This window comes from Alligator mississippiensis, chromosome 11 (genome assembly GCF_030867095.1).
Source record: "Alligator mississippiensis isolate rAllMis1 chromosome 11, rAllMis1, whole genome shotgun sequence".
Taxonomy (NCBI): Eukaryota; Metazoa; Chordata; order Crocodylia; family Alligatoridae; genus Alligator; species Alligator mississippiensis.
Genome location: NC_081834.1, coordinates 49,595,671 through 49,616,002, shown reverse-complemented (window position 1 = coordinate 49,616,002; position 20,332 = coordinate 49,595,671). Strand labels below are relative to the sequence as shown.

Here is a 20,332-nt window from a genome sequence, read left to right as displayed (position 1 = left end):
TTTATAGGTTCAACAAAATATGTTCATGTAACCATACATACAAATAGATGTATATATACATACATTTATCTATATGCAATGTGAAACATGGTCTGAGCTTAAAACAACGGTGTGAGCCAAGCTAAGGAGGATGAGTCCAAGTTACCTGGCCTCCAATCCATGCTGATCAATTGTTTAGCATACATATGAACAATGAAAGACAGCGTGGAAACAGCTGATGAAAAGAAGCCAGTGCACTTGGTTTTGCTCTGAACTGTGGGATCAAATGGTAGGAACCCTTTCCAGAAGTCAGTGCATAAAATTCAGCGCCACAGACTCAACCTTTTGGATACACAGGAAATATCTGCATTTTCTATGAATACAGTACTGTGGACTTGTTTCTCATGGGCTATTTGCTGTGGAGTTAGAGCAGAAGGCAAGAAGAAACCCAACAGAAAAGATAAAACAGTGCCTAGCTAAGGAGGTTGCACCAGACACAGTAGCTATGTGGCTAACAACTGCTCTCAACTTCTCCTGATCACCCTAGAGCTGGGGAGAACTATGGGTCCAGAGAGAGTATGTAGGGAACCTAAAGCAGCTCAATGTCCTGTACTTCCATATCCTCCTCCTCCTGGTACATGCTAAGTTCACGACTTCACAATCCAGCCAGAGTAAGACACAGGCTTGCTTGACAGTGGTTTGATAAGAATGAACTAGGGTGACATAAATGGCTTGGGTTGGAATTTTTTTTAGAAGAAAAAAATCTTGTTGGTGAACAATGAACCTCAGGGGGGCTGACTCCCCTCCCCCCAAGAGACCCCCTGTAAGATTTGAAAATCATACCGGGGCAGGGGGCTCTGATCCAATTGCTCCTTTACTTAAGTCGACTCGTTAATCAATGAACCGGCTGAATTTTTTTGCAGACCCCCCTACACACCTCCCAAGTGTTAAAGTGTAATTCGAACCCTGGGTATTGCTAATAGATCACTGAGACACAAAAATCACCATTTCCACAAAATGAAAAATTTCACAAAAAATGATTTTCACTGAAAATTTGGGGGATTTCAGTGAAAATTTGACTTAAAAATACAAAAAGCAATCTTGATTGTTTCAGGGATCTTTTTTCAATAAAGCAACACCTGAAAGATTCGGTGTGTGTTTCACCGAAAAAAATTTAAGGCAAAACCTTCCATGATATTTTTACATTAAAAAAGATTCCAACCATCTATAATCACAGAGAAAGAGGCTAATATCTTGATAACCGAAAAGAGAACATGATTTCGCTTTCAGGTTTTAAAAGAAAACGTTCAGTTTTTAAGTGAAAAGATATTTTCAGCAAAATCGCAAGAATACGCTTCAGAATTTTTAAAGAAATAGTAATTTCCTGATTCCTGCCGCCCCTTCGCTCCGGAAAGTTGAACGTTACAGCATAATAACAACATCAGTCAGGGATGGGGGGGGAGGGAACACACACACACACACACACACACACACACACACACTCCCCCCCCCCCCCTGCATCCCTGACTGGTGTTGTTATTGTGTTGTAACTTTCAACTTTCCAGAATTATATATATCCCAATAGTCATAGCACTAAAATCCCCCACGTGAACACTGCTATAGTGATATAAAAGCACCTTAAATCCACACCCACTGTGGCCAATTATACATGACAACTCTGCTGCTTCTGCCTATGTATGCACATGGCTTCTGTTGTTTGAACTATTATTGACCAAGCTAAAGTGGCTCAACATAATAAAGAAAACTCATGTGTGGGGTTAAAAATGCAGTCAAGGGTGCAGGCACCAGCCTCTTCTTGCTTGTATTCTTCTCACCTTGGATCTGCAACTTGGCTGCCTCCTCTTCAAACCTGACTTGCCTTTCAAAATGCATCTAGTAGGGCTCCTAAGCAGCCCTGTTACAGCTGCTCTAGAGCTCATCCATTGCCTTCTGCTGCCACAGCGTGGACTGTTTGAACATTGCACAATGAAAGTTGCAATCCAAGTAGAGTATTGCATCATTTAAAAAAAAAAATCCTATCTCTGTGGGTGCCTGTGATGAATACTGATGCTTTCTCAGCCTGTCTTAGTCAGGATGGTAACTGCCTTCAGTGATTCCTACTATGTATAAAATTTAGGTTAGGTCAGGATTTCTGTTCTCATGCCAGACTTCTGGTTGCTCATAGATTTGACTTAAACTGCTCCTTAGCCAGATGCTTCAGGAACTGTGGACAACAGGCTGCTTCCTTGCTGTGGTCCTGACCATAGGTGATGCAGGAAATCTGGCACAACCAGCCATCGCCTTCTGTGGTCACTGATTTAGTGAAGTCCTCCCACACATGGAGCAGCAGCTCGTTTCTGCAGCCCCCGTCCTCGCCAGGGCAGCTACAGTAGCTCTGTGTGCAGAAGTCAGGGAAGTCTGGCTATGGGTGTGCATGTGCCTTTGTTTTGGGAGCATCCTTTCACTGGACTATCAAGGACCATCAATCTCTCTCTCACTGTGGGACAAGGCTGCTAATATTTTTTTAATTCATTGGACTGAGGTTTTCAAAGGCCCTGGGGACTTTTGCTCCTAACTCACCTAAAGTGTTTTTGAAAATCCCACCTTTTGTTATCTGTCTTTTGGAAGCTAAACTTTTGGCTGATTTTTCAAAAAAAAGGGGGCTCTTAATTTTGAGTGACAGTCTTTACTAATTACTTTTGAAATTCTTGCCCTGTCTTTGTTCTTAAGTAATTTAAATCCCAAACAATGTTCCCTCTAAGAAGCAGCGGACGGGGTGCGTGTCCCACAGTGTCCTGGAGCCAGCAGAGCCTCACTGGGGCAGGCAGTGTCTTCTCCCCAAGGTGAGGCAAGGCAGGAATGGAGGCTGGCGCGGGGGGCTGGAGCGGGCTCCACCACCTCCGGAAAACTGCTCCACTCCCCGGCCCTGATGCGGGGGAGCGGAGCACTTCCCTGGAGCCGGGGAGCCCGCGCCAGGCTCTGGCTCCAGCCTTTCCTGGTGCGCGGCCTTGAAAAGGCTGTGCACAGCCACACTTTTAGTTGTGTGCAGCTGCGCACATGTGCACCTTAGAGGGAGCCTTGATCCCAAACTGCATTGTTATGCAACTATTATAACACAGGCTTGCCACAGGGATGTGGGCAGTGGGGTTCCCCAGGGCTCGGTCCTCGCCCGCACTGTTCAATATCTTCATCAGTGACTTGGACAAGGGGGTGAAAAGCGCCTTGGTCAAATTCACAGATGACACTAAGATGTGGGCAGAGGTGGGCACACTAGAAGGGAGGGACAGGGTGCAACTAGATCTGGACAGGTTACAGGGGTGGGCGGATGAGAACAGGATGAGATTCAATACTGACAAGTGCAAGGTGCTGCACCTGGGGAGGAAGAACCAGCAGCAGACCTACAGGATGGGGAACTCCCTTCTCGTCAGTGCAGAGGCAGGAAAGGATCTTGGAGTCATTATTGATTCCAAGATGAACATGGGCCGCCAATGTGAGGACGCAGTTAGTAAGGCTAACGGCACCTTGTCATGCATCCACAGATACATCACGAGCAGGTCCAAGGAGGTGATCCTCACCCTCTATGCGGCGTTGGTCAGGCTGCAGTTGGAGTACTGCATCCAGTTCTGGGCGCCGCACTTCAGGAGGGATGTGGCCAGCATGGAGAGGGTCCAGAGGAGGGCCACTCGCATGATCAGGGGGCAGCAGGGCAGGCCCTACGAGGGGAGGCTACAGGACCTGAACCTGTTCAACCTTCACAAGAGAAGGCTGAGGGGGATCTGGTGGCCGTCTATAAACTTACCAGGTGGGGACCAGCGGGGAAAGGGTGAGACCCTGTTCCCCCGAGCACTACCAGGAGTAACTAGGAATAATGGCCACAAGCTGACTGAGAGTAGATTCAGGCTAGACATCAGGAAGCAGTGCTTCACAGTCAGGGCAGCTAGGATCTGGAACTAGCTTCCAAGGTAAGTGGTGCTCGCTCCTACCCTGGGGGGTCTTCAAAAGGAGGCTATGTAATCACCTTGTTGGGGTTGTTTGACCCCAGTACTCTTTCTGCCATGGCAGAGGGTCGGACTTGATGGTCTGCTCAGGTCCCTTCCGACCCTACCAACTATGAAACTATAGTAATATATTTGGTTACATGAATGCCATATGCCCCCAAAGGCTAGGGGGCATGGCAACCACCTGCAGGTGGCGGTGGCAGCGATGGCGATGGTGCTGGGGGTGTGGCAGCAGTGAGTGGGGAGCTCCTGCAGGTGGTCACGGCAGTGTTGCGTGGCTGGGGGGGCAGTGGCGAGCACCAACTGGTGGTCGGTGACCACCAGTAGACGCTGCCGGCAGCATTGGTGGTGGCCAGTGGCAATTGGGGACTGCCTGCAGACACCACTGGTGGTGTTGGCAGTGAGGCGGGTTGGGGGGGGTGAGTGTTGACCACCCACAGGCACCGCCAGCAGCATCTGCTGTGCTTTTCACAGGGTGCACTGCCAATCTCAGGGGGTGCATGTGTACTTGCGCGCACCCTCTAGGCATTGCCAATGTTTGGTGAAATTACCTTCATTTTCCTATTTGCAAATTGCTCCCAGACAGGCTTTGACTGCCCTCTTCAGGAGTTTTTCTTGACTTAATCAGGGATTGATGGTAGTAGTTTTTTAACAAGCCACCTAATGTATGCATGGTTTACCACAAAACTTCCATACTGTGTTTTCTGAACAGGGATGCCTAGCAAAGAAGGTCAGGATAATGTTTAGGACAGTGTCTTGTAGTTAGTGGGCTGAAGCAGGGTTTTTTTTCCCCCAGCCATTCTCTCAAAACTGTTTGTGACACCTCCACTGACTTTTGATATAAATACATGATTCATCCGAGTGCTATCCATGACTTGTGTGCCAGGGACTTGCAGTGCCATAGCAAGGAAATTTGGTGCCCAGGGCAAGACCGAAAAACACTGCCCCCAAACTTTAATGAAGCTTTTATAGCATGCATTACCCACTTTATGTGCTCTGTAACAAGTCATCAATTAAAGTAACAAACTCATAAAGTCTTTATTAGGATATTTAGGCTGATACTGTCTTGCCCCTGCTAAGTAGCTTAGTTCCAAGATAGTCATTGAGCAGGAGAGGGGGGATCTACCAGGTCCTCTCTCATATGAAGTTTTATTGAGCAATAAAATGGCACTTTATTAAAGCAGCAATATGGGGGTGCCTGACATGCCGCATGGCCGGCCAGTGACAGAAGCAGGAGCAGGCAGGTGGAGGCCTGTTGACAGCTTCCCAGAGCAGAGTGGCCAAGGAGTGGCCTCGGTTGTCCCAGTGCAGAGAGCACACATGCGAGCTTGGCACGGAAACCAGCTGTGATCCCTCAGTGGTTTGGCCCATCTGGGTACCAGGCAGGCGGGGATCAGCACCCCCACTGCAAAGGGACAGTTCTTCAGATGGGTGGGCTTTGCCCTTTGTTCCCTGTGCTCAGGGAATAGGGCTGCAGCCAGGCAGGGTGGGCGCCATGGCTTTACCCACCTCGCCCCAGGCAGGATAGGGTCCATTGGTTCCTGTGCCACTTGGGTGTAATTTCTGTCCCCTACCCCAAGCAGTGTCTGTGTGTCAGGGCTGCACCACCTGCCAGAGAGAGCAGCCCCCATGGGCTGGGAGGACGGGGAACACCGGGCTGCAGTACATGTGGCTGCATTGGGGAGGTTCATGTCTGCCAATGCAGCACTAGCCCACGGTGGAGCCAGGAGCTGGGCAGGCTCTGAGCCACCTGGCACAGCTTGCCCCTGTGCCATGGCCCTTCTGGTTGCCCAGCCCTGGCCGTGCCCTTGCAGACTCCCGCTCAACTGGCAACTCGCCCACTCAACTCCTGCTCAACTCATGACTTACCTGTTGGCGCCCACTCTCTTCGGTGCCCAGGGCAGTCACCCTGCTTGACCTTCCCTTACTATGGTACTGGGGACTTGCCAGTTGTTCACTGTACCAGGAATCAAGAGACAATTTTCTGTGTTTAAACTTTTCAGTGTCCTGCTGTATAATATTGGTTACTTTGACAGATGACTTAGCTGGTAGATGTGAGGTCTAAATTAGCGTGTTAATTATAGTTGGTAGTTCCAAAGCTAGAATACTCTCAATGTTTCTCGAAGCTTTTGGAGTCAGTTCCCTCTTGCTGCTTACCTATCTTCTGCCTGCCAAGTATGTAGGTTGGAGGGAGACAGGTGATAGGAGAGGCTCCCTCAAAGGTGTCTACAGATACTGCTTGTCTGTCCAGAGCGGGAGGGATAAAAGAGCTTCTGCTTCCTGATTTCAATGTTATACTTAGTTGAAAAGTAACCTAAAACCGCAGCAAGAGGGGCTGTGGTGTATGTGTTTCTTAGCCCTGGTTTGTTCAACCCTTCTATTAGAAGCTTCTGAATATGATAGTGTTAAACCTCGACTCCACGTGAGGCCCAACAACTAGGGAGGGACGAACCAATTGCCTGTGGGATCACGCGCATGACCACTTGTGGAGCAAACACAAGCACACGCTGCGTTCAACAGCTTTACTGAAGCGGAGGCAACTTTGGGCGGGTCCCCACCAAACTGAGGAGCGGCCCAGAACATCAGTGCATTCATACATTTATACCTTCCAGTTTACACTTATTAGCATTAAACTATGCCCAGTCTCCTCCCCTGACCGTTATGCCCATGGCTCTGCCCCTGCCTTATTTCCATGGAATTGGCTATGCATTAGTCATTACCATGAACATTTCCACTCTGCGCCTGCGTGAGGTTGTCACCCCTACTACCTTCAGTCACCTGCGGTTACTCATCTTAAAAGTCTACTTTTTACATTTTTCCTCTTGATATATCACTGGTTTCCTCCCCTGTCTGGTTTGAGCTCTTCTATTCCACATCTAATGATTAGATGGTCAAATGATTAGACAAATGATCAACCATTTAAAGCCCTACATTCCACTAAGGAAACAAACATCATTTTGCTGATGTTAGTTAGAATAAGCATTACGCTTCTGCGAACTTTAGCGTCTTAAGCCTTATGCCCAGTCAAATCTCTAACTTGGGCATAGGTAAGCAATGTATCAGCTATAAGACCAAGTATTTTAGTGTTCGGCTCACCAGCAAGGGAAAAGAGTGGGAAAAAAGAGTGGGAAAAAAGCAAAGGAAAAGGGCAGGAAAAAAGAGGGGGAAAATGCAAGGGTTTATCATCCTAACAGATAGTATATCCATAACTCCTTCCCAAACTTCTGAGGATGTCGTACCTCTGTACATGAAGTACTATACCTGTGTGGGTGCCTGTGATGTTGACAAAGAAGGAATGATTCCCTTCTTCACTCTAACACCTCTTCCTCTGCACATTCTTCATTCATTCCTTCTAAGGGTGTGAAAAGAGTTATTTGTTTCACATTGTAAAACTAAGTGAGACCATAAGGGTTCCTCCATCCATGCTGGATTCCTAGGGTGCGTCCAGATGAACACAGCCATGTGGTTTAGGTGCCAGAGGCCCATCTGTGGCACTGCAAACTATATGTGCTGCACATGCATGCATTCAACACCCTGCTCATTTGCAGCACAGCAGTTTTTTTTTCAGTTTAGGGTCCACAGCACATCAGCCAAAAAATGTGCAGTGCATCAGTAAAAAACAAACAAACAAAAAACCCCAAGACCGTGGCAGTGCACATGGCAGCAGTGTGTGCACCATTCGAAACCAGAGCCTGGCTGGCCACTGGCCAGAACTATGCTCCAGCTGCTGGCCAGGCTCCTCCTACTTGGATCACTGCTGCACCCCAGGGAAGACTGCTGGGACCAGCCCAGGTGTTGGACCCAGCCTCCCCTACCCAACCCAGGGCAACTTGCTGTTCACCAGAGCATGCATGCAGGGGCATTCCTTGGGGACAAGTAGCAGCAGCACAACTATGTGCAGCTGCTGTTTGTCCCTAGGGAGATGCATGTGTGCGTTCGTCTGGATTTGTCCCTAGCGACTAAAAGTTTAATTCAGTGAGAACTATGCAGATTCTCAAGTGAGAGAGACTTTGCAGAGTCCTTGAGGTTGGACCCATGAATCTATCTGGGGGAGAGGAACCTAAAACTCAACATCAGCCTTCTTTTTATGGGCTTTATTGGAAGGAATAAACAAGCAAAGCTAAAAATCAACTATATCACCACTACGAAAACAACTATATATTTTTTCTGAACTAGCTAACATTAAATAATGCAATTGTCATTTTTTATTAATGAATTAACAAGTATATTGGATGAACTCATTCACTGATTTAAATAACAGAATTAATGAAGTATTTGATGCCAGTTCAACAAAGAATCACTTACTATTGTTCTTATATTGGGATGGTAAAGGAGGTAGCTGCCAGGTTCAGTTTAAAGTCCCATCCAAGAGAACTTGCTAATGGAAGTGAAATATCAAATTTAGCAGGTGCTAAAGAGACATAGAAAACAAACTGTGATTTATCTTTGGGTTACCAACTTAATGCTAATTCAAGGCTCCTCCTTGAAACCCACTGCTATGGGAAGCAATATTTTCTCTTCCCTAACCCACATAGAAGCAAACTGCAAGTTTTACTCAACTGTATTTCTTTAAAAAAAAAAAGTTTATCAAAGCATGTCAACTGCTTCCTTTCTGCACAGTGGCAGGTTTTACAACATGTTTACTAACAAGGGAGACTGGTTTATCATCAAGGTAAAGGACAACAAGAAATTGTTGTAAAGGACAACAAGAAATTGTTTTTTAGATATATAGGGAGTAAAAGGAAGGCCCAGGGAGGAATAGGACCCCTACTAAATGGGCAGAAGCAATTGGTGACGGACAGGGGGGACAAGGCTGAACTCCTCAACAAGTTCTTTGCCTCAGTGTTGCTAAGCGAGGGGCACGACAAGTCTCTCACTGGGGTTGTAGAGAGGCAGCAGCAGGGCGCCAGACTTCCATGCGTAGATCCTGAGATGGTGCAGAGTCATTTGGATGAACTGGATGCCTTTAAGTCGGCAGGCCCGGATGAGCTCCATCCGAGGGTGCTGAAGGCACTGGCTGACATCATTGCAGAGCCACTGGCGGGAATATTTGAACACTTGTGGTGCACGGGCCAGGTCCTGGAGGACTGGAAAAGGGCCAATGTGGTCCCCATTTTCAAGAAGGGGAGGAAGGAGGACCCGGGCAACTATAGACCAGTCAGTCTCACCTCCATCCTTGGCAAAGTCTTCGAAAAAATTATCAAGGCTCACATTTGTGAGAGCCCAGCAGGATAAATTATGCTGAGGAGAAACCAGCATGGGTTCGTAGCAGGCAGATCATGCCTGACTAATCTAGTCTCTTTTTATGACCAGGTTACAAAACGCCTGGATAAAGGAGGAGGGGTGGATGTCGTATACTTAGACTTCAGGAAGGCCTTCGATACGGTATCCCACCCCATACTGGTGAACAAGTTAAGAGGCTGTGACTTGGATCACTACACAGTCCGGTGGGTGGCGAATTGGCTAGAGGGTCGCACCCAGAGAGCCGTGGTGGATGGGTCAGTTTTGACCTGGAAGGGTGTGGGCAGCGGGGACCCGCAGGGCTCGGTCCTTGGACCGATACTCTTCAATGTCTTCATCAGCGACTTGGACGAGGGAGTGAAATGTACTCTGTCCAAGTTTGCGGATGACACAAAGCTATGGGGAGAAGTGGACATGCCGGAGGGCAGGGAACAGCTGCAAGCAGACCTGGACAGGTTGGACAAGTGGGCAGAAAACAACAGGATGCAGTTCAACAAGGAGAAATGCAAAGTGCTGCACCTAGGGAGGAAAAATGCCCAGCACACCTACAGCCTAGGGAATGACCTGCTGGGTGGCACGGAAGTGGAAAGGGATCTTGGAGTCCTAGTGGACTCCAAGATGAACATGAGTCAGCAGTGTGACGAAGCCATCAGAAAAGCTAATGGCACTTTATCGTGCATCAGCAGATGCATGACAAATAGATCCAAGGAGGTGATACTTCCCCTCTATCGGGCACTGGTCAGACCGCAGTTGGAGTACTGTGTGCAATTCTGGGCACCGCACTGCAAGAGGGATGTGGATAACCTGGAGAGGGTCCAGAGAAGGGCCACTCATATGGTTAAGGGCTTGCAGGCCAAGCCCTATGAGGAGAGACTGGGGCACCTGGACCTCTTCAGCCTCCGCAAGAGAAGGTTGAGAGGCGACCTTGTGGCTGCCTATAAGTTCATCACAGGGGCACAGAAGGGAATTGGTGAGGTTTTATTCACCAAGGCACCCCCGGGGGTTACAAGAAATAATGGCCACAAGCTAGCAGACAGCAGATTTAGACTGGACATTAGGAAGAACTTCTTCACAGTTCGAGTGGCCAAGGTCTGGAATGGGCTCCCAAGGGAGGTGGTGCTCTCCCCTACCCTGGGGGTCTTCAAGAGGAGGTTGGATATGCATCTAGCTGGGGTCATCTAGACCCAGCGCTCTTTCCTGCCTATGCAGGGGGTCGGACTTGATGATCTATTGAGGTCCCTTCTGACCCTAACATTTATGAATCTATGAATCTATGAATCTATGAATCAGGGGCAGAAATAGGCTTTGGATCTAAGGCATTATTACTGAAGCTGTTCCCAAGGTGAATGCATTGTACATGTGCACGAGTACAAATGATTGACGCATGGAGCAATGGGGATCTTTTGTCTTAGGCAAAGGAGTTACAAATTAAAACAAAAACTCTGAACTCTCCTGCTTTGTGGTCTAGTGGTGATGGTAATAATGATGAGGATGAGAAGGATGATGATGACAATGATTAATGTATTAATCCTGTGATTCAGGGATGTAATTTATAGTTACTGGGACAAGGCAAAAAAATATCTGGTGATAGAGCTTATTGCTGAGGACAGTCTTTTTGACAGTAGCAGAGTGGCAGCAGACTTTCCAACAGCGGCAGACTCTGGCTGCATAGCTAATGGCCAGTGTTTACATCTTCTTCACTTCAGGATCCTTCCTAGGGATGCAGGGGGTCACTTCTTCCATAAACAGTAGGGATTGGAAAGAGCACACAAGGCTTCTGCCTGGTCTTCACCCTCTTGTCTGAGGACTCACTTTCTATGCACTGTTTTCATGGATCTGAGGCCATGTACCCTGGATAGTAGCTAATGAGCAGGGATCCTCCTTTTCTCTAATTTAAAAAAATCCCCAATTTTTGGTTGGAAAAAAGTAAACCCAAATCCACAATTTTCCAGGATTAAAATAAAATACCACTATATCTATCTATCTGTCATGCTCCCTTACAACTAACCTTGCTTACAGGCCAAGCCCATCTGAGGTAATTGAATTTCTGTGGGGGCTGTGACCCAGTGGCACTGCGTAGCACGTGCACCCCCGGAGACTGCTGGTGCACCCACTGACAGGCCGTGCTCTCCACTTTGGCGACAGGCAGCGGGGAAGGTGGGAGTTTTGGTGCCCACCCATGAGTGCTGGCTGGGCAGTGGGAGCACTAAATGAAGCCCCATGGCCACTTCTTGGAGTGCTGCGGCCACTTCTGGGAGCGCCCCAACCGCTTCCTGGTTGGTGCGATCAGCTGCAGGGGGACTCCCTCACCGGTCAGTGAGATTGGCTGTGGGGGGACCTCCCCAGGTCTCTGACTGGTGACTGGGGGGGCACGTGCCCCTCCTGACTAAGGTGGCACCAGTCGCCCACGCTGTGACTACACTCATAAGTGCTATCACCCTTTGTTTGGGAGCCACCGTCCTACCCCATGCCCACTCCACTTACCTGTAGTCAGATGGGTGTTGGTTCATACCAGTTTTGGAAAAATCCTCTCTGGCTGTGGGTGAATAGTCTCTCTCTTTCCTTCTGTTTAAGGCTGGCCAAGCACTTTGCCTCTTCTAGAAAGGGGTTTCCTTGTCCTAGGCCTAGTTTATCAGAGTAATGACTTCCTGTTTCTGTAAAGCATTGAGGCAAAATGCTTAGTGGGGACACCCCCAGTTCAACCAATCTCTAATTGGGAAAAGAATCCTGCCAGTTTTGCTCTCATGCTTCAGCCTCAGTGGCTGCAGCTACACGTTCATTAATGTCCAGTAGTTACTGTGCATTTAATTTAGTACTCAATAAAGTACTAAGTAAATGTGCAAAAACTACAGTTACTGTGCAGTAGTGTCAGGTGAATGCCATTTTAATGATGCTACTGCACAGTAGCTTAATAATACTGCATATTTATGTATTAGCACTGCCCATGCTGTGATGCACCACTATGCAGTGTCATGAGGCTACTGAACAATAAGCATCTCGTGTAGACGTGGCCAGTGACCTCATACTATGGGTTTTACAGGGCTCAGCTATGCGATGGAGGCTACAAGTTAAGGAAAGTTATTACAAAAAAATATTTTCTTGTTCTATATTTCAAAAGCTTTGTTTACTATGTATCTGTTCCTCCCACAGTGTAATGCAGGATTATCTGCATTTTATATTTGGGACGCTGAGGCCCAGAATGATGAAGAGAAATGTCCAGGGTAACAAAAGAAGTGAGAGGCATAGCTGAAAATTAGATGTAGATCTTTTCTAAATCCCTTAAAAAGAAGGCAATACTTTACTTGTGTGAGGCCAGTTCCACTTCTTACCTCCTTTGTTTTCATAACTATTTCTTTCTTCATCAATTGCAGAATTTCCCAAGAGTCAAACTTCCATTTTATAACCTCCCTTGCAAAGCAGTAGCTTTGTGACAGCTCCATGGATAAAATAAGTTCCTACCACCAACTAAGCTGTGTTCTTGGCTAGATCCAGGGGTTGGGGGGAGGGGAGGGTGGTATTAGATCTTAAAGAGGCTCAGGCTGTACATCTTATCAGAAGTCCGTCTCGGGGAGGTGGAGTCTTCCCTCCTCTCCTCTTCTTCTTCAGTTTCCTTGTCTCTAGCTGGGATTTCATCTGCAGCTCTGGCATCTGTGCTTAGTTTCCCCAATTCCACACTGGGGCACTGACCCAGCCCCACTTAACCCAATGTCTTGGCATGCACCCTCACCAGTTACACTTTTGACATCCAGCTTTACAGGTATGATAGTCAGTAAGCCATCCACTCCAGGCCTGAAACTACCCTGCTGTACGTGTGTTCAGGAGGTGGAAGAGTGAGCTTGGGCACCAGCCCTGTGCATGGCTGAGGAGCTGGCTGTGTGTGGGTCCTCTCCTTTGAAAGTTTCATCAAACAGTTATCTCCATAGGTTTGCAGCACAGAGGCAGCACCGGGGTGTGCCGGACCTCACAGGGAATTTGTAGACCACTTGAGCCAACATAGCCCAGAGGTCACAGGAATAATCCTACTCCTCCCCTACCTTTCTTGGTGGTTGGTTTGGACAGATTATTGCCACCAAGCCCCACTTGGATGTACTGGCTTCCCTCTTTTGGGAAACATCTGCATGTTCCCCCTTCAGGGAACCACATCTTTTCCTCAGCTGCCAATCCGCCTGAGGACCACAGACCCTGGGGCGTCCTAATTTTCACCCATTCTTGCAGCTCTGGCAACATACAGGCTGTGCTAATAATACACTGTCCACCACCTGTCATCCCTAGCAATCACATTCAAGGAATGACCTCCCCAGTGCTGATGAAGGAATGCAACCACACTGGTTTCTGCATTTCATTGAGGGTCTGTTGGGTAGATACAGACATAGCCAAGGCTTCATTATTATATTGCTTCACTGGGCACCAGGGGCAAAATACCAGAGTGACTGGCAAATTCTGACCGTTGGGTAGCTGCAAGAATGTCAGTTTACCAGTTCCTTTCCCTACATTTCATTGTCTTTTATTTGAGTCAGAACCTGTGTTCAGTAAATCCTGTCTACCAGTCATATCCATGTTCAGTTTCAAAGAAAGGCAACAGTGGGCACTTCTACATGAGACACTACTGCGCAGTGGTTACTGCACATTTATTTATAACTCATATAAGCAAGTACTAAATAAATGCTCAGTAACTGAAGTTACTGTGCAGTAGCACTGGCAAATGTCTTTGAAGTGATGCTACTGTGCAGTAGCCTAATAATACTACACAGCAGCTTATTAGCACTGTTTGTGTTGTGATGTGCTACTGCTCAGTGTTATTAGGGTACCGCACAGTCAGCATCTCATGTAGACATGCCCAGTGACCACCACACCTTTCCTACTTTCTCCTGTACAAAGTCTCATCATGGAGAGGAAACAAGGAATGTTCCTGTTCCTCTCAGTGGCCCTTTCCCAGGAGGCCATGAGTAAAGACTAATTCATTTATTTTATAAAGTTTAGATACCTACTTTTTAAATGGCCACGTCCCATCTCCCATGATGAAGGTTATTGAAGAGAGAAGATAAAGCTCAGTTCGGATCCCTGTTTACTTTTCTCTTATAAAAACCAAGATTTTAACCAATGAATTCAGTTGACTTAAATTGCTTTACAACCAATACATGAGAGACAATAAGGCCCTGCTTCACAAAGTGGCTATTGGAAATGTGCCTATCTAAAGACTTGAGCAACCACTGCTTGTGAGTTTTAGGTGAGTTTTCTGCAGAGGACCAGGGTGACAGCTACATGGATTTTTGGTCCTTCCTAAGGTCTTTGGTGCATGCAATAGGCTTGCAATATAAGGGCAGTAGTGACGTCCTGACACCTTTCCAAAGTGATGAAACACTCAAAGAGGATATATACCCTTGGTTTTATGTGAGATATAAATTGCTAAAGCAGCACTTTAGAAAATAAAGCCTCCTTCAAAATATTCCAGAAAACCCTGCCAACAGACCTGAACCTTTTTATTGATCCTAGTACCTAACAGGGAACTACAGCTTCTCTCAGTTTTCACGGAGGACTCTGCATTTTCCAACCAGTTTTTTTTAGGGCTCCTAAGACATCCTTATTTCTCAGGCTATAGATGAGAGGATTCAGTATTGGGGTGACAACGGTGTAAAACAGACACACAATTTTGTCTTGCTCTGGTGTGTGGTATGCATTGGGTCTCATGTACATGAAGAGAGCTGCCCCATAAAACATGCAAACCACAGTCAGGTGTGAGGAGCAGGTGGCCAGAGCTTTCTGCTGTCCTTTGGTTGACTTCATCCTCAGCACTGTAGAGAGGATGCGAGTGTAGGAGGCTAATACGATGGAACAAGGGATGAGGAGCATGACAATGCCAGTCACAAATACCAGACTCTCATAGGTGGAAGTGTCAGAGCAGGCCAGTTTCATCAGGGCTGGGTGCTCACATAAGAAATGGTTAATGTTTTTTGAGCCACAGAAGGGCAGATGCATTATATAAACTGTATGCATCAAGGCATCTACAGATGCCCCAATCCAGACCGCAGCGGCCAAGCCCAGGCAGACTCTCCTGCTCAGGAGGAGAGGGTATTGCAAAGGCTTGCAGATTGCTACGTACCTGTCATAAGACATGACGACCAGAAGGAGGCACTCTGCTCCACCTGTTGCCAGCGTGAAGAACTTCTGAGCCCCACAGCCAGCCCAGGAAATCGTGTTGCCTGGGGTTACAAAGTCTGCTGACATTTTGGGGACAATGGTGAGAGTCTCACAGATGTCCATGAAGGCCAGGTGGCTGAGGAAAAAGTACATGGGGGTGTGAAGGGAGGAATCCACCTGGATTAGAAACATGAGGAGAGCATTCCCGAGCACAGCAGTAATGAAGGCTAGTAAAATCATGGCCATGAGGAAGGTGTGGACTTTGCTGTGGTTCAGGAGTCCCAGCAGGACAAATTCTGTTGGTGAAGTTGCATTGCACCGCGCCACTTCCATTCAGTTGGTTGAGCCTGGTGAAAATGAAGGGAGACAAAATGAAAAAGCTCATGGGACATGCATACGAGCCCTGTAGGGTAAGCCTAACTGTGCCAGGTGCAGTACCCACTCCTACCTATGTTGGAGTGGCGGACTGCTCTAGGCTGGAGAAACAATCCTAGCAGCAGAAAAGGAGGGAGCCGGGCTGTTTTTGGGATAGTGCCCTCAGGGCTAGACTGCCAAGTCAGACTCCCCTGCTCTCTGTCTGGCCCCGTACATCCTGCACACTTGAATTCTCACGGGTCCATTTCCAGCAGCAAGGTTGCAGGGGCGATCACCTGGCTTATTCTCTAGCCCTGCATTCGGGGCAGTAAAGAAATGTTGTTTTCAAAAAATTACTTTTTCTTCCCTTCCTTCTCTTTCCTTCCTTTTCTTTTCCCTAATTACTTTCCCCTATTCCTAAACATTTTTACATTACAATTGCAAATTTTCTTTGAGACTAAAAATTATTCCATTGGAAAATGCCTCAGCAAGCACTTTTTGGTCTGTGATTTGAGAATGTGTCTTTTTGACTACTTTCGCTTATATTTTGTGCAACATCCCTGGTAGATATGGTCCAGCTCATTGCATCTTAAAGTGCAACCTGGCCACATGTTCAAGCAGGGAATGGCTTGACAAAATACAAAACCAGCCACAAAATTATTAGACAATAATAATAATAATAATAATACACAAGTAATAATTTTGTGTCTTGTTTCACTTGTGCCTTAAAATGAACATGGCACCCAATAAGCCATTGCAGGATTCAAAAGGGCCTCAGTGTGGTCCCTGTTGTCTGCCAGTCAACTGATCGGGGGCTGGCATGGTCAGCCCTGGGGTCCATCTGAGCCCTGGCATGGTCCCCATGCTGCCCCTAATCAGCTGACTGGCTGCTGGCAGGGGCTGCACTACGGCCTATTGGACCCCGGTGTGGTCCCCTTGCTGTCCACAATTAGCTGATCAGCAGCCAGCTCTGGGGACTCAAACTGGCCCCCTGGTCTCTGGAGCCAGCCAACAAGCAGCTGAATGTTAGGCACATTTGCCAGTGCAGAAAAAATCTGGAATCATGATCCCAGACTCCCCCCATACTAGCAAGTAGGATGAGATTGGGGTTTGATTCCCAATCCCAAATATCACAAGCCCTGCCATGACCATGTAGTGTGGTAGGAGGCAGGATTGTCAGGACCACAGGTCACATGCCATGAATGTTGTCAGCAGCCTGTGAGTAACGCTTCTGGTAGGCACTAGATAGTAGTAAGAAGGGGCAGGTTCAGCCCTTCTTCCAGCGCTGGATAGCAGTAACAAAGGGAAGGTTCAGATTCAGGAGGCCCCACAATCTTTCCATTCTGAATCATGTCCCACTCAGGAGCCTGGGAAAATACATGGTAACAAGGCATTAAAAGAAAAGGAGCACTTCTTCACTCACCAGCACCATTCAAATGTAATAGGAGTCATTCTAGGGCAGGGATGTCCAACCTTTTTGAATGTGGGGCCGGATCATGAACTTTTTATCACTCAGTGGGCCAGTGAGCCATATTCAAAGACCTCACAGGAAGTGGTAACACATCACCCCCCCCAAAATGGAAGTACAGTGTTTACTTTCGTTTCCCGTCACAGCACCGTGGGCCTCAGAAAACAGCTTGGAGGGCTGCACGGTGGCCCGCGGGCCGTATGTTGGACCAGCCTGTTCTAGGGGAAAGGGGGCAAACACAACTTTACCTTTTAAAGGAAAAAGGCCAGTTAAATAAGGCCAGTTACAGTCTCTGAAATAACTGGAAACCCAACCCAGGGGAGCTACCACCTTGCCCAGTTCATTGGGAACAGAGACTCGCGCAGAGCTGCTGTCCGGGGGCTGTAGCACCTACCTCGGGCACAGGCAGCAGGTGCCGGTAGGGAAGCCCACGCTGGTGTTGCCACCACTCTGTTGGTGCCCACCACTGCTCCACCACGCAGGGTCTGCCACTGCCACAGGAGGTCACGTCTATTCCTCCCACTTCTCCTCTTCAGGCTGCCTGAGCAACCTCTGCTCTTTTGGACCTTCACCTGTTTCAACACAGGGTCAGGGATTTCAGCCCTTTGGACAGAGTAGGTATCAGATTTATACCTGAACCTACTATGGTGACTTGTGCTTATGAACACTTTGCTTTAAAAAACTGATAGTCCACAAAATCATCCAAGGAATTTTTTTTTGTTTTTTTTAACATTACTCTTGGTTTCAGACTCCTGCCTCACACTCGGTCCATCATAGATTCATAGATGTTAGGGTCAGAAGGGACCTCAATAGATCATCAAGTCCGACCCCCTGCATAGGCAGGAAAGAGTGCTGGGTCTAGATGACCCCAGCTAGATGCTTATCTAACCTCCTCTTGAAGACCCCCAGGGTAGGGGAGAGCACCACCTCCCTTGGGAGCCCGTTCCAGACCTTGGCCACTCGAACTGTGAAGAAGTTCTTCCTAATGTCCAATCTAAATCTGCTCTCTGCTAGCTTGTGGCCATTATTTCTTGTAACCCCCGGGGGCACCTTGGTGAATAAATACTCACCAATCCTCTTCTGTGCCCCCGTGATGAACTTATAGGCAGTCACAAGGTCGCCTCTCAACCTTCTCTTGCGGAGGCTGAAAAGGTCCAGTTTCTCTAGTCTCTCCTCGTAGGGCTTGGTCTGCAGGCCCTTAACCATACGAGTGGTCCTTAACCATACGAGACAGTAAGTATGCCTTTGGGAGATTGAAGGGTACATATTGGCCACTGACTAGAAAGCCTTCACAAGCAAAGCAATGCCTTCCTGGAATTATAACAGTGTACCCTGTTCTGCACATAGCCTACAAAAGCCAAAAGCAGAGAAGAAAAACCCTTGTGAGAGGCCAGAGGTTGTGGTTCAGTGAATTTCACTATGCTTTGAAGGAAACATGAGATGTCCCCACTTAAATGACATTCATTAGAGGCTTTTTATATGGAACAGAAGCTATTTTGGGGATGTGCCTTACCTAACACCTTCAAGTTGCTTGTCAGTGTGTGGTGCATGGCATATGATATCACAGCTGGCTAGACTGTCTTGGATGCTTTTTCTGCTAGGAGCTGTTGGTTGTGTGCACTCTGTATGCCTTTTATCATTTTAAAAAGAACATTTGATGTCAATTAACTAAGGGGAATATGTCAGCATGTGTTAAATGTGCCCCTTTATCAATTTTACATTGACTGATGGATGTGATTTAATTCAGAGGGAAATGTCATCGGTAGCACAAGGTCTTCCCTACGGGCACCAAGGGCATCATCATGGAGTAGCTTTTGTGCCCATTTTATGTACTTTCAAATATTTATAGCATTGTTTAATTTATGTTTTTAGTGTCTGAATCTATAGGATTAGTATGGTTCATTATCTACAGACAGGATTTGGTATATGTGCTTTATGAAACTCAAAGTTTACTATTTAGTGGTGAATGTTTTTTCCCTGAATGCCGAACCAACTGTTGTGAGAGTTGTTGGACAAGCTTTCAGGGATCAAGTGACTTCTTCAGGTCTAAGAAAAATAAAACTCCTGGTCTTAAAGCAATTTCCAAATCTGGTACAAATCATCTGGTAATGCAGCTTAGATTAACCTGTGAAGATTGAACAATTCAGCCTCAGGCTTTTTGACTGTCTGTATTTAGCCCAAATGGGACACAACCTTGCCTTAACAGTAAATCCAAAACCTGTCAATGTGTCTCCACTGCCACAACAGTCAACAACCCTCACAACAAAACCATCAGAATCCATCCATGGGTGGATTCTACACAGGCATATCACATCCAGTGTGCCACATGCCATCATGGAAGTTATATGGATGAAACTAAAACAGGAGACAGACACCAAAATAAACTCTCATAGAAAAAAAAAAGAGAGATACATGAACTGGCAGTAGGAATACACTTTTCATAGAACAACCCTCTCTGACCCTAGTCAATGCTTGAAGGGAATTTACAAACCACCTCTAGATGGGCTGGGGGACAAATTCATAACCCTACCACAGAGTGAAAAAAGCAGGATGTCATACAAAAAGTGGCTTCATGGCCCATTACAATCTAACATATACTTCTACTAGTCCCACAGCAATTCATACCCTGCCTTCTTGAATTGTCTTGCTCTGCCATGAGCTATGTTGCCTATTCTACAGTGCCTACTACAACACCATCCATGGAGTTAGTCCTGTCTGGAGCCTTTCTTGCTCTTCCCAAATGCCGCTCTTTGCGCTAAAATTGAGAGCTGCCCCCAGGGCTATCGCTAACACATTGAGAATCGGGGTGACTGCCCCAGGCCCCATGCTTCTGGGGGCCCCGTGGAGCCGGGCGGAGCAGCCACGGACCCTCCCATGGGGCCTGCCTGGAGGTCGCGGCTCAGTCCCACTCCACAAAAGAAGCACAGAGGTCCTCCCCCTTTGCAGGGGTACCATGGCCCCGCACAGTGTTAAGGGGGCCCCACACAGGCTGATTTGCCCCATGCCGCACACCCCCTTGGGTCAGCTCTGGCTGCCCCACTACAGAGCTCTGCCCAGCTCACCGTGAGTGCTGACCCCTCAGTGATCTTTACTCAACGGTCCATACACACTAAGGGAATGCAGAGAAGGAATAAACAAAGCTATCTTAACACAC

General features: G+C 47.4%; 1 protein-coding gene across 1 annotated transcript; it reads right to left on the bottom strand.

Annotated features, from left to right (window-relative positions):
- Positions 1-14,297: 14,297 nt before the first annotated feature.
- On the bottom strand, positions 14,298-15,689 carry LOC132243884 (olfactory receptor 2T27-like). Its single transcript, XM_059714397.1, has one exon. The coding sequence runs from the start codon at positions 15,687-15,689 to the stop codon at positions 14,745-14,747; it is 945 nt and encodes a 314-aa protein (XP_059570380.1). The 3' UTR covers positions 14,298-14,744.
- Positions 15,690-20,332: the final 4,643 nt, after the last annotated feature.

Coding starts and splice junctions, on each gene's coding strand:
- LOC132243884 (XM_059714397.1), bottom strand. CDS start 15,689: ATGGAAGTGGCGCGGTGCAATGCAACTTCACCAACAGAATTTGTCCTG.